Raw genomic sequence first — 13,739 nt, 5'->3', positions numbered from 1 at the left:
CTTCTATTTAATCATACACGTAGGCGCCCCTTCATATTTTTTTACCAATATTTCATTAACACCATAACTTTTACATGTTTAAATGAAGTTCACCTCCTGTGTGACAGAAAGGAAGCTGTTGGCAAAAAAATGTATACGTTAGGGGTGTAACGGTACGTGTATTTGTATTGAACCGTTTCGGTACGGGGGTTTCGGTTCGGTTCGGAGGTGTACCGAACGAGTTTCCACACGAACATATTAAGTAGCCGCCTAAGCTAAAGTCTTAACAAGCTGCTCCGCTTCGCACTGCCTCTGTCTCTGTCAGTACTCCTCAGCACCCAGCATTGTCCCACCCACACAACCATCTGATTGGTTACACACAGAGCGGCAACAGACAATCAACAGTGCGTATTCAGAGCGCATGGTGTCAGTGCTCCAGCGTTGTGATGAGCAGGTAGGTGTTTAGCAGGTAAGCATCAGGCAGCGAACATTCCCCAAATTATAATAAACACCTCCCAGTCAACTACTAGTAACATCACTATGAGCCCGTTGACGTTCTAGAAACATAAACTGCAGCTCAGCTCACTCGCAGTCCTGGCTTGAAGTGAAGGCTAATTCGCTTTTAGCGTAACGTTAGCTCATTTTGCGGTGTGTGTGTGTGTTACGGACAGCAAAGCCCTGTCTGTCTGTTATTTCACTTTACCTTTTTCTGTGTTGATTGAGCTGTGTTGAAGCATCAAAAAACGACATTATGTTTGTAGGAGCCATTTAAGGCATCTTTATTTTTGTGTTGGCATTACTTTATTTTGTCACTAGGTGGCGGGCTTTTTGGTTGAGCAGTGCAAGTGGGAAGGCATATGTAGGAGCACAGGTGAGCCTAACGAGGAAGGACTCAGGTGTGGGAGCACAAACCGTTCTTACCAGCAGCATACAGCAGCAGACAGCAACAGTCAGCAGCAGACAGCAGCAGACAGCAGCAGACAACAGCACACAGCAACAGGCAGGAGAACAAATAACACAATATCACTGCAATAATCCCTGGTATGTTTCATTCACCCTGCAAGTTCGTTAATAAATATGCATAAACTGGATTGCCGATTGGACCTTACTTCATATACAATGTTTGCTACTGCGTAGGATCACTCCCTCAAACCTGTTGAGTAATGACAATAAATTGGAACATTTGAAGGTGAAGATTGCCATTACAATGTTAAATGAAGAGTTTCCTAAAGCTGTCTCTGATAGTTGATATAATAATGTAACTGCATCATTAAGCCTACATCAGGGGTCTCAAACTCAATTTACCTGGGGGCCACTGGATGCAGAAACTGGGTGAGGCTGGGCCGCAAGAAAAGATTTCTTAAAAAAATCTAACATGCACTTTTTAATGAATTCACCTTCTTTGAATGGCTATCCCGCCCTAGCCAACCCTCCCGATTTTTCCGGGAGACTCCCGAATTTCAGTGCCCCTCCCGACAACTTCCCGGGGCAATCATTCTCCCGAATTTGTCCCGATTTTAACCCATAGAACAATAATAAGGGCGTGCCGTGATGGCACTGCCTTTAACGTCCTCTACAACCTGTCGTCGCGTCCGCTTTTTCACCATACAAACAGCGTGCCGGCCCAGTCACATGTTGTATTGTATTTGTTCTGTTGTGTTTATGTTGTGTTACGGTGCGGATGTTCTCCCGAAATGTGTTTGTCATTCTTGTTTGGTGTGGGTTCACAGTGTGGCGCATATTTGTAACAGTGTTAAACTTGTTTATACGGGCACCCTCAGTGTGACCTGTGTGGCTGTTGAGCAAGTATGTCTTGCAGTCACTTACGTGGGTGTACAAAAGCCAAATTCAACATGTGACTGGGCTGGCACGCTGTTTGTACAGGCTGTAGAGGACGCTAAAGGCAGTGCAGTCACGGCACGCCCTTAATATTGTTGCTTGGGTGAAAATCGGCAGATATTCGAGAGAATGCTTGCCCTTAAATTCGGGAGTCTCCCGGAAAAATCGGGAGGGTTGGCAAGTATGACGCGGTTAAGCGCCATTCATATAAAACTCGCCGGCGCACTAACATTACATTTTCATATTAAGGTGCGGGCCGCAAAATAACGTCTCATGGGCCGCAATTGGCCCGCGGGCCGCGTGTCTGAGACCCCTGGCCTACATGAACTCCATGGTGTTCAGGGATGAATAGTCTCTCTTATTGCTATTTTACTATTTTTTCAGCTATAGTTACATTAATCATTAGTAATGGAGCAGCCTAGTTTTGAATGGCAGGGTCCCTTCTATCACTTGTTCATAAAAATATAACATTTACATAATAAAAATCAAATACAGGCTTCCCAAATGCTGTAATAAATTAAGCATGATGAGTTACTTAAAACTGTTTAATGTTGCACTTTTTATATGTAGAAGAAAAGTTTTGTCATTTTATTTAATCTGAGCAACAACTTGAGGCAGTTCAATGTTGATTAACGTGGATCCGACTTAAACAAGTTGAAAAACTTATTGGGGTGTTACCATTAATGGTCAATTGTACGGAATATGTACTGTACTGTGCAATCTACTAATAAAAGTCTCAATCAAACAATCAAAAAAAGCACTTTATATGTAGAAAGGTTTTGTTAAGAAACCATTCTGAGCCTTATCTTATTTAGTTTTTATTTTATATACAAACCCCGTTTCCATATGAGTTGGGAAATTGTGTTGGATGTGGTTTCATAATACACCTGACGGTGCAACCTGGACACATCATCAGTGATTTTCCCGGGGTCATAGGGTGTTTCGGGTCTTAATCAAACACCCTCTCCCGGGCGACCCAGCCGAGGGTGATCAGTCCCTCGACTTGTGTCCAGGTAGCGCTCCACGCCACGCGTCCCCCCTCCGACGGTCTGCCCCGGGGTTGCGCCGGTGGTGCTTGGAGGTTCCAGGCACTGTGGGGAATGTCCGGGCCTGGGTCCTCCTCCGTCTCATCAGGGCCGTACAAGGTACTGGCCCTGTGTGTTGCACCACGGGTTTCCTCAGGCAGCCTATCTTGATCTTATGTGTCTTCAGGGTTTTTCGCAGCGTTATATGGGTGCTCCCTTGCAGGAGCTGCAGCTTGGGATGCTACCCCTCCCTGCCCCGGTTGCCGTCTTTCCGGGCTGTCAACTGTCTCTCCAGTTGTCACCACTCTTTCGAGGTTGTCATCCAGCCTCTTCCTGGAAGTCAATGGCGATGCCATACTGGATCGGTTTCATAATACACCTGACGGTGCAACCTGGACACATCATCAGTGATTCTCCCGGGGTCATAGGGTGTTTCGGGTCTTAATCAAACACCCTCTCCCGGGCGACCCAGCCGAGGGTGATCAGTCCCTCGACTTGTGTCCTGGTAGCGCTCCACGCCACGCGTCCCCCCTCCGACGGTCTGCCCCGGGGTTGCGCCGGTGGTGCTTGGAGGTTCCAGGCACTGTGGGTAATGTCCGGGGGGGGGGGTTACCCACATATGCGGTCCTCTCCAAGGTTTCTCATAGTCATTCACATTGACGTCCCACTGGGGTGAGTTTTTCCTTGCCCGTATGTGGGCTCTGTACCGAGGATGTCGTTGTGGCTTGTGCAGCCCTTTGAGACACTTGTGATTTAGGGCTATATAAATAAACATTGATTGATTGATTGATTGATTGATTTTCAACCCATATTCAGTTGAATATGCTACAAAGACAACATATTTGATGTTCAAACTGATAGACACTTTTTTTTTTGCAAATAATCATTAACTTTAGAATTTGATGCCAGCAACACGTGACAAAGAAGTTGGGAAAGGTGGCAATAAATACTGCAACGTTGAGGAATGCTCATCAAACACTTATTTGGAACATCCCACAGGTGAACAGGCAAATTGGGAACAGGTGGGTGCCATGATTGGGTATAAAAGTAGATTCCATCAAATGCTCAGTCATTCACAAACAAGGATGGGGCGAGGGTCACCACTTTGTCAACAAATGCGTGAGCAAATTGTTGAACAGTTTAAGAAAAACCTTTCTCAACCAGCTATTGCAAGGAATTTAGGGATTCCACCATCTACGGTCCGTAATATCATCAAAGGGTTCAGAGAATCTGGAGAAATCACTGCACGTAAGCAGCTAAGCCTGTGACCTTCGATCCCTCAGGCTGTACTGCATCAACAAGCGACATCAGTGTGTAAAGGATATCACCACATGGGCTCAGGAACACTTCAGAAACCCACTGTTAGTAACTACAGTTGGTCGCTACATCTGTAAGTACAAGTTAAAACTCTCCTATGCAAGGCGAAAACCGTTTATCAACAACACCCAGAAACGCCGTCGGCTTCGCTGGGCCTGAGTTCATCTAAGATGGACTGATACAAAGTGGAACATTGTTCTGTGGTCTGACGAGTCCACATTTAAAATTGTTTTTGGAAACTGTGGACGTCGTGTCCTCCGGACCACAGAGGAAAAGAACCATCCGGATTGTTATAGGCGCAAAGTTGAAAAGCCAGCATCTGTGATGGTATGGGGTGTATTAGTGCCCAAGACATGGATAACTTACACATCTGTGAAGGCGCCATTAATGCTGAAAGGTACATACAGGTTTTGGAGCAACATATGTTGCCATCCAAGCAACGTTACTATGGACGCCCCTGCTTATTTCAGCAAGACAATGCCAAGCCACGTGTTACATCAACGTGGCTTCATAGTAAAAGAGTGCGGGTACTTGACTGGCCTGCCTGTAGTCCAGACCTGTCTCCCATTGAAATGTGTGGCGCATTATGAAGCCTAAAATACCACAACAGAGACCCCCGGACTGTTGAACAACTTAAGCTGTACATCAAGCAAGAATGGGAAAGAATTCCACCTGAGAAGCTTAAAAAATGTGTCTCCTCAGTTCCCAAACGTTTACTGAGTGTTGTTAAAAGGAAAGGCCATGTAACACAGTGGTGAACATGCCCTTTCCCAACTACTTTGGCACGTGTTGCAGCCATGAAATTCTAAGTTAATTATTATTTGCAAAAAAAAAAAAGTTTATGAGTTTGAACATCAAATATCTTGTCTTTGTAGTGCATTCAATTGAATATGGTTTGAAAACGATTTGCAAATCATTGTATTCCGTTTATATTTACATCTAACACAATTTCCCAACTCATATGGAAACGGGGTTTGTATGTTGACCATATTAACCCTGGCAATGGACCCTGTGTGTATATGTATGTTATGCCATTGTTTACAAATTTGGTAAATATAATAACCAAAAAATGTATATTTTGTTGTTTTCTAACTGTACCGAAAATGAACCGTACCGTGACCTCTAAACCGAGGTACGTACCAAACCGACATTTTTGTGTACCGTTACACCCTTAAGTATACATAGTAACTCATTGGCGCTAGTCAATGAATGTTATGTATTACTTAATACTGTAGAGTCTGTCACAATCTATGTTGCTATTGTAGAGTTGTACCTGACTTCACCGTAACAAGTGTAAGTCGTCAATTTCCTGATGATGTTATCCTCTGTATACAGGTATATCCAATTCCTTGATGTCTTTGACAAGTACTTTGGTTTCTTCATGTCCTCCATTTTACTTTTTTATTTTATTTTATTTTATTTTACGGTTTGTGTGGATTTGGGAAGAGCATGTCAATAAATCGACAATAGTAAAATTTCACAATTGATTTTTTTTTTTGCCTATTCTGAACTTACATATTTATTTTACATTTTAAATGGGCAGAAAGTACTAAAACACTTTTTCCACATCAATCATCATCACAACAATAACCTTATAATATTACTGTCAAGAGGTGATGACATTGCAGAAATGTGGTTTTGTCAATAATGTGTGCCTCTGTTTGTCTCCAGGTAAGGTCCGCTGGCAGGACTTTGACCAGGATCTGTATGTTGGAGCCACGGTTGTTCGGCCGGGTCAGGACCCGTATGCCAGAAACAAGTTCAACCAAGTGGAGAGCGATAAACTCCGTATGGACAGAGCGGTGCCGGATACCAGACATGACCAGTACGTATTGTCACTAATGTAGTTCCCCATGTGTGATTGCAGTGTGCACACAAGCCTTTGTGCATGTCTGTTTGAATCATTTGTTCAACAACGATAAGATCGCATAGAAACGCCCTCTATTGTGGTAGCTAGTTAAAGTACACCAGGAAGTAGCAGCAGTAGAGCCGAACACAATGTACAGAGAACATTCCTACCAAAACTTTAACTTACTTGTTGAAGACCTATAAATAGATTAAGGCACAAAGACAGGTGGACTCAATTCTGTTTAGCTGCACCAAATCACAAAAAAAAGTAATTTTCATTGGTACTCTTTACAACAGGCACGGTCAACTCATGGTCCACTTCCAGACCACCAGAGCTTTCCATACAGCCCCACACAATTCAAGATGTAATCCTGAAATGGGTTAGTAGGTTCCCCACGATACCTGATGGCTCACAATGTTTTAAGGCGATAAACAAGTAAAAATGTACTTTAATAACAGCACGGGTATTGGCACAGACAGTGCTAAATATTTTTGTGGCTGAGTCATTTTATTGCGGAAAATAAACCTTTAACATGACTTCTTAGCAGCACACAACGCAAGCACAGAAAGAAATGTCAGCTGTAATTAACGACAGTTCACAGACAAATGTTTGCGTGTGTGTGTGCGCATTTGTGCGTGTGTGTCATGTCATTATCATGTCCCCATTTGAGTCTTAAATGGGTACTTTTTGGGGAATTTTGTCCATCATTCACAATCCTTATGTAAGACAAGAACACGTGTGACTTTCTGTGCCTTCTAAATAGTATAAAACTGCTAGCAAAAGACAGCTAACAATGCAGGTAATGGGGATACAATCTATTCCGCCTGTAAAACCCTCTAAAAACCTCCAACAACATTTTATATGTTCCTCAGTAATGTGACACAGGAGGAAATAGTTACAATCGTGAAAAAATGTAAATCTAAGACTTCAACTGATTGTAACGGAATTGATATGGAAACGATAAAAAAGGTTATTGAAGAGATCTCAGGACCATTAATGTATATTAGTAACCTATCATTTCAAACAGGTACATTTCCAAACAAAATGAAAATAGCTAAAGTTGCACCAATTTATAAGACTGGAGATAAACATCAATTTACAAATTATAGACCTGTTTCTCTACTTCCACAATTTTCTAAAATCATTGAAAAACTGTTCAATAACAGATTAGAAAGTTTCATAAATAAAAATAGAATACTCGAAGAGAACCAATATGGATACAGAGCTAATGTTTCAACTTCAATGGCTTTAATTGAAATTACAGAAGAAATTACCAATGCAATAGATAGTAAAAAATGTGCAGCAGCGGTTTTTATGGATCTAACTAAAGCATTTGACACAATTAATCACAATATTTTAATCAAAAAACTAGAACTATATGGCATCAGAGGGTTAGTCTTAAACTGGATAAGAAGTTATCTAACGAACAGGAAACAATACGTGAAGCTAGGCGAACACACGTCTACTACGCTAAATATATCCTGTGGTGTACCTCAGGGATCAATACTAGGACCTAAATTATTCAATCTCTATATAAATGACATTTGTAAAGTTACAAAAGATTTAAAGTTAGTATTATTTGCGGATGATACAACCGTGTTTTGTTCAGGAGAGAACACACAGGAGATAATACAAATAATAACAGAAGAAATTAACAAATTAAAAAGATGGTTTGACAAAAACAGACTATCGTTGAATCTTAGTAAAACTAAAATAATGCTATTTGGTAACAGTAGAAGAGAAAGTCAAACACAAATACAAATAGACGGAATAGAAATTGAAAGAGTAAACGAAACCAAATTTCTAGGTATAATGATTGATGATAAATTGAACTGGAAATCTCACGTAAAAAATATACAACATAAAGTTGCAAGAAACACGTCAATAATGAATAAAGCAAAACATGTTCTAGACCAAAAATCCCTTCATATTCTCTACTGCTCACTAGTGTTACCATATCTGAGCTACTGTGTAGAAATATGGGGAAATAATTACAAAAGTACACTTCATTCATTAACGGTGTTACAAAAAAGATCAGTTAGAATAATACATAATGTTGGATATAGAGAACATACAAACCCTTTATTTATTGAATCAAAAATACTAAAATTCCACGACATAGTGAATTTGCAAACAGCTAAAATTATGCACAAAGCAAACTATAACCTGCTACCCAAGAATATACAACAATTCTTCTCAAAAAAAGAGGAGAAATATAATCTTAGAGAAAAACGTAATTTAAAACATTTGTTTGCACGTACAACACTTAAGACCTTCAGTATATCAATATGTGGAATTAAATTATGGAATGGATTAAGCAAAGCAATCAAACAATGTACTAATATGATACACTTCAAGAAACTCTTCAAACTTAAAGTGTTTACAAAGTACAATGAAGAAGAACCATGACAAACATTCTCAATTTATTTCATCCATCCATTCATTCATTCTTAAAGTAATCTTACTTATCTCATCATATGAAATATGACTTACTTCACCAATTATTATTATTAAATTCTTACTATTATTTATTTATTTATTTTTATTGTAATTACTTATGGAGTTTATTGTGAAAAAATTGTGAACAGGAAGTGAACAAAAAGTTTTGCAACTGTTATTAAAAGAAAAGGGGTAGGATTAAATAAGCTCTGCTTCTTCCTACTCCTTTTCGAACATGTTGAAAAGAAACTGGAAATTGTGATGTATTATGTTGTATGCTTGCATGTTCGAAATAAACTCAAACTCAAACTCAAACAAACTCAAACATTTTATATGGGTTGTATTCATGTGACGTCACGTCCAGCTCATTGATTGTGTGAGACTCGAAGTGGTGGGCCAGCGAGCGTCTGTTGTCAAAGCGTTCTGGGCGGCATTTTGCCTTTCTCAAAGAAAAATGTCCTATGCTTGAGATGTTTTAGGCTGTTGTAACCGTTCAAAACGTGAGAAGGATTAAAGTTTCTTCAGAGTTCCTTGAGAGGTCATCGATAAGCGCGAAACAAGTCGAGATTTTACAATACCCTGACTTTATTAACTTTAAGAACCACTTCTTTCAGGTCTGTATGAAAGCTCTTTTCTATATCTCAATTTGAACGACTGGAACACCCAAGAACAGAACAGCAATACAGCATTTTCTGCTCAAACTCTCGAATAACTCTCACTTGTTTTAATGTTATGCTCAAGCTGCTTGACCATCGTATGAATTAAGTCGCAAAGAAGAAAAACGGATTTGACGTCCTATGCAACCCTGCTATTACAATCATACAATCATTATTTTGTTTTATTTTGAAATAGCATCTGGCCCCCGCAGTGTCTGCTGAGAAAAATTCTTAACAAATGTATTTGATGTAGTAAAGTGACCCAAGATCTACTTTGGCAACATCTGCAAAGGATAAACTTTGTATTGCTTGGATTCAGAATGACATCACGTCCAGCTCATTGAATACGCGTGGTGGTCAAGCCAGCGTTTGTTCTCAATGGGTACTAGGCGGCATTTTGCCTTACTCGAAGAAAAATGCCCTTTGTGTGCGTTGTTTTCGGCTGTATGAACCGTTTAAATCGCGAAAACGTTTCTTCAGAATTCCTCGAGAGGTTATCCAGAACTGCCGAAGAGTGCAAGATTTTATGAAAAAAGACGACCAAAGTACCACATATTCTAGTACAAGGGAGCAGAGTTTGCTGTGACCACTCTATTAAAGGTAAATTTTAATTTTTCTCATTAAGGTATTATCTTGATATTATTTGTATTTCTTAAGACACATTTCTGCTACAAGTGTTCCATAAAGCACCAACTCGGTGAGTCTAAATTAAAGAAATCAAATGTGAGCAAAACCTTAAAGAGTTAAGCTTTTACCAAAGGCAGCCATAATTAATGAAGCTGTCAGCACATACTCAATGTTGACATCTATAGTTATATTTTGATAAAGATGGGTAAAAACACACGTACTTGTAAACGTTGCGTGCAACAGCAAGGGCAGGCAACAAACATGACTGTAGACACAAACCTAAATCATGAAATCTAACCCTACCCGAGCAAAAACGATGCATATATATCGGGGGCGGTATGGCGTAGTGGGTAGAGCAGCCATGCCAGAAACCTGAGGGTTGCAGGTTCGCTCCCCGCCTCTTACCATCCAAATTGCTGCTGTTGTGTCCTTGGGCAGGACACTTCACCCTTGCCCCCGGTGCCGCTCACACCGGTGAATGAATGATGAATGATAGGTGGTGGTCGGAGGGGCCGTAGGCGCAAACTGGCAGCCACGCTTCCGTCAGTCTACCCCAGGGCAGCTGTGGCTATGAAAGTAGCTTACCACCACCAGGTGTGAATGAATGATGGGTTCTCACTTCTCTGTGAAGCGCTTTGAGTGTCTAGAAAAGCGCTATATAAATCTAATCCATTATTATTATTATTATTTATCCAGGAGAGTCTTAATGCCAATGTCCTTGATCCAGCATCACACAAAGAAGTTGTAGACCTCCATGCTTTTTCAAGTTTTCATCTGTTTTGTCGTGAAGAATGCCGTCTGGAACACATGACAGTTCGATATGTTTTGGAACTGCGCTGACGAATAATCCTTTATCACTCGACAAACCTTTTTTTGATAAAGTATAGAGATCTATTCCATTGCATAGTTAGATTTTTTGCTCGTATCTGCTTTTTGCAGGAATATATAGGCCCCTTGTATGTATTGTGCATGCACTGCTTGCTGTACAACAGCCATCTTAGCTTGGTTGACCACCACTGGTTTTGACTTTCGGGAAGAAATCACTTGTCGGAATACAAGCAATACATGTGGAGCTACAGTTGTCTCTCTAGGTCGTCCTCAGACGAGCCTTCCATCGTTGCTTCCAGTCATCCCGATTCTCCATACATTTGGCCAGTTCCTTGGTACTCTGAGCTCCTGCATCCTTCTTGAGTATGTCCACGTATGTTAGTGTGGGACGTCCTCTTGACTGATGCCCATGTGTTGGTTCCCACAGTACCAATTTGCTGGCTGGCAGCTCCTGATGCCTTTGGCAGTGTCCTGCTAGTCTCATTCTCCTTACAGCAATGTTCTCGCTCACCCTTGAGGATTCTGTTGGTTACGTGCGCACTCTTGTTGATGTTATGCACTGCACGCAGCATCCTGGTGTAGCAACCATCCAGAGACCTCTCCAGGGTTGGCTTCAGGGACCAGCATTCGCTGCCATAGAGGAGAACGGACTCAACTGTCGCGTAGAAGAAGCTGAGTTTGATTTGGCGGGTGAGGTTGGAGCTCCATACACTGGTCGTGCCGTTCAGGGCCCTCCATGCAACTGCCTTCCTCACTTTTAAATCTTGCTCAGTTGAGTTGACCCATGCGCCCAGGTATTTGAAGTCCTCAACTTCTTTCAGCACAGTGCCTCCTGCTGTTACCAGAGGTTGATGTTCTGGTGGAACGTTGTAGGTCATGACCTCAGTTTTCTTGGTATTTAGCCTAAGGCCAACCTTGGCGCACTCTATCTCTACCCTGTGTAGGAGTTCTTGTGCTTGTTCCACGTTGTTGGAGAGCAGACTGATGTCATCCGCATAGTCAAGGTAGGTCAGGACCACTGCCGCTTGTCGGCTCGACTTCCTTGGTGTCAGCGTGAAGCCAAGTTCCTGCTCTCGCCCATTTATTGCCTTCCTGAGCGCATGATTAAGGACTATGATGAAGAGGAAGGGGGCTAGTGTATATGTTGTGGTCAAAGGTATACATACACTAATCATAGGAATGAATGTACAGTAATATTCATCTGGGGATTTAATTATTTATTTGAACAGAGTAATTATACAACATTCATCTTCAGTGATTTTTTAAAAAACAAGAAGTGCATACATTTGAATTTATTTTCACACAATTTCTGAATTATATATTCAGGCTCAAATACAGTACATACATATACATAATTTCACATAAATATTTTAAACCCTGAGCCATTTTGTTCCAAAAAGGCAAATATTTTAATTATATGTTTTATTTCTAATTTCTCTACACATTGGAGAATAAAACGATTTAGTATAGTTCCGCTCCCTGAAGCGGATCTATTTCAGCAGGAGGATTAGCAGCTGTTTTTTATCACATATCTCCACCACGTTGTACTTCATTTGTTTACATTTTCCTAGTGATGCTGATCTTGCTTTTATAGCCCATTAAACAAACACTATGGCTTTCTATGTTTGCTGCCAACACTCCTCTGTCTATTCATCACTGATCTTATTCTCGCACATTTAGGCCAGCCACACACACACACATGCACACACACGCGCACACTTACATACACACAGAGTGTTTTTAGAGTGACAGCAGTCTGGCTTCACTGATGCACTTACCTTACATGGCCAGCTAAAGCCATTAGCCTACTAAAAGAGCACGGGTGTGTCTCATGCTGTATTGATTTTACTAGTGATTTAGTCTGTTTGCCAAGCGCAGGGGCGTCACTAGCTGACAGGGAGGGCTTAGCCCCCAGGAGATGCACAGGATGCGAGCGAACGTAGCACACGAGCACAAAACGTCACAAACGGCTAACAAAGACTTATAAATTATTCATTGTTATTATTATTATTTCAGTCGGTTTATTTTCAATCTGTGTTCAGTACAACAACAAACATGGGTTTGCACAGTGGCATTTTGTTTACAGCATCAACAAGAAACAATTACTTGGTGGATGGAAGCATCAAAGAATGCCGTCTGTTTTTAAGGGTGGCAAATCGGTCTATCACTCTGTTGTGACTCAGATGCTGAAGCTTATTCATTTTACATTTTATATTAAATGTCTTGGTTTTTCCTCCCTCTGAAAATCCTAAGCCATCCTTCAACGTCTGTAAAAAACTATTGTGGATGTACTACCAATCTGTGGTTGCCAGTGTTCTGTACTACATCGTAGTGTGCTGGGGGGGCAGTATATCTAAGAAGGACAGCTCCAGACTGGAGAAACTGATCAGGCGGGTCGGTTCTACGATCGGACTAAAACTAGACTCACTGGGGACGGTGGCAGAGAAGAGGACTGTGGAAAAACTAGTGAGCATCCTGGATGATGCCAGTCACCCTCTGCATACCGTTGTCAGTAGCCAGAGGAGCCTGTTCAGTGCTAGACTGCTTCATCCCAAGTGCAGGACTAATAGACTAAAAAACTCCTTTGTCCCACACGCCATTAGACTGTACAACTCCTCTCTGGGAGGGAGGGGGGTACTAGAATGACGGGGGATGCAAAACAATAACAGTGTAATACGTTTTCATAACATGGTCACTAATGCCTAGTTTCTCTTGTTATATTCTTATTTTACTGTTATATTTGTATTCTCATTGATGCTTTTTGTTTTTATTCTACTGTAATATTTTTCTATTTTGTTTCCATTTATACCCCCATTATTTACTTTTTTAAATTTGATCTCAATTCTGTACACTGCTGCTGGAATTTTAATTTTCCTGAGGGAACTCTCCTGAAGGAATCAATAAAGTACTATCTATCTATCTATCTATCTATCTATCTATCTATCTATCTATCTATCTATCTATCTATCTATCTATCTATCTATCTATCTATCTATCTATCTATCTATCTATCTATCTATCTATCTATCTATCTATCTATAATAATACAACAGCTATTAATGTAACAATACAATAAAACAAATATATTTAATGATGTTTTTTTCATTATTTTAACAATAGGCTAATGTATATTACTTTATATAGATTGTACAAGAAACACAAAACTTAAAAACTAAATTA

At 40.7% G+C, this 13,739-nt stretch overlaps 1 protein-coding gene across 1 annotated transcript in view; it reads left to right on the top strand.

Moving 5' to 3' along the window:
- The window catches only part of galnt2 (UDP-N-acetyl-alpha-D-galactosamine:polypeptide N-acetylgalactosaminyltransferase 2), a 175,233-nt gene that overhangs the window by 117,347 nt on the left and 44,147 nt on the right, over positions 1–13,739 (top strand). The window contains exon 3 of the mRNA XM_062025962.1: positions 5,832–5,985. Coding sequence (XP_061881946.1) covers positions 5,832–5,985 — 154 coding nt within the window. The remainder of the gene's footprint in view (positions 1–5,831; positions 5,986–13,739) is intronic.

This window comes from Entelurus aequoreus, linkage group LG02, assembly GCF_033978785.1.
Source record: "Entelurus aequoreus isolate RoL-2023_Sb linkage group LG02, RoL_Eaeq_v1.1, whole genome shotgun sequence".
NCBI lineage: Eukaryota > Metazoa > Chordata > Actinopteri > Syngnathiformes > Syngnathidae > Entelurus > Entelurus aequoreus.
Note: the sequence above shows the minus strand (reverse complement) of the source record. Positions and strands in the feature narration are given on the sequence as shown.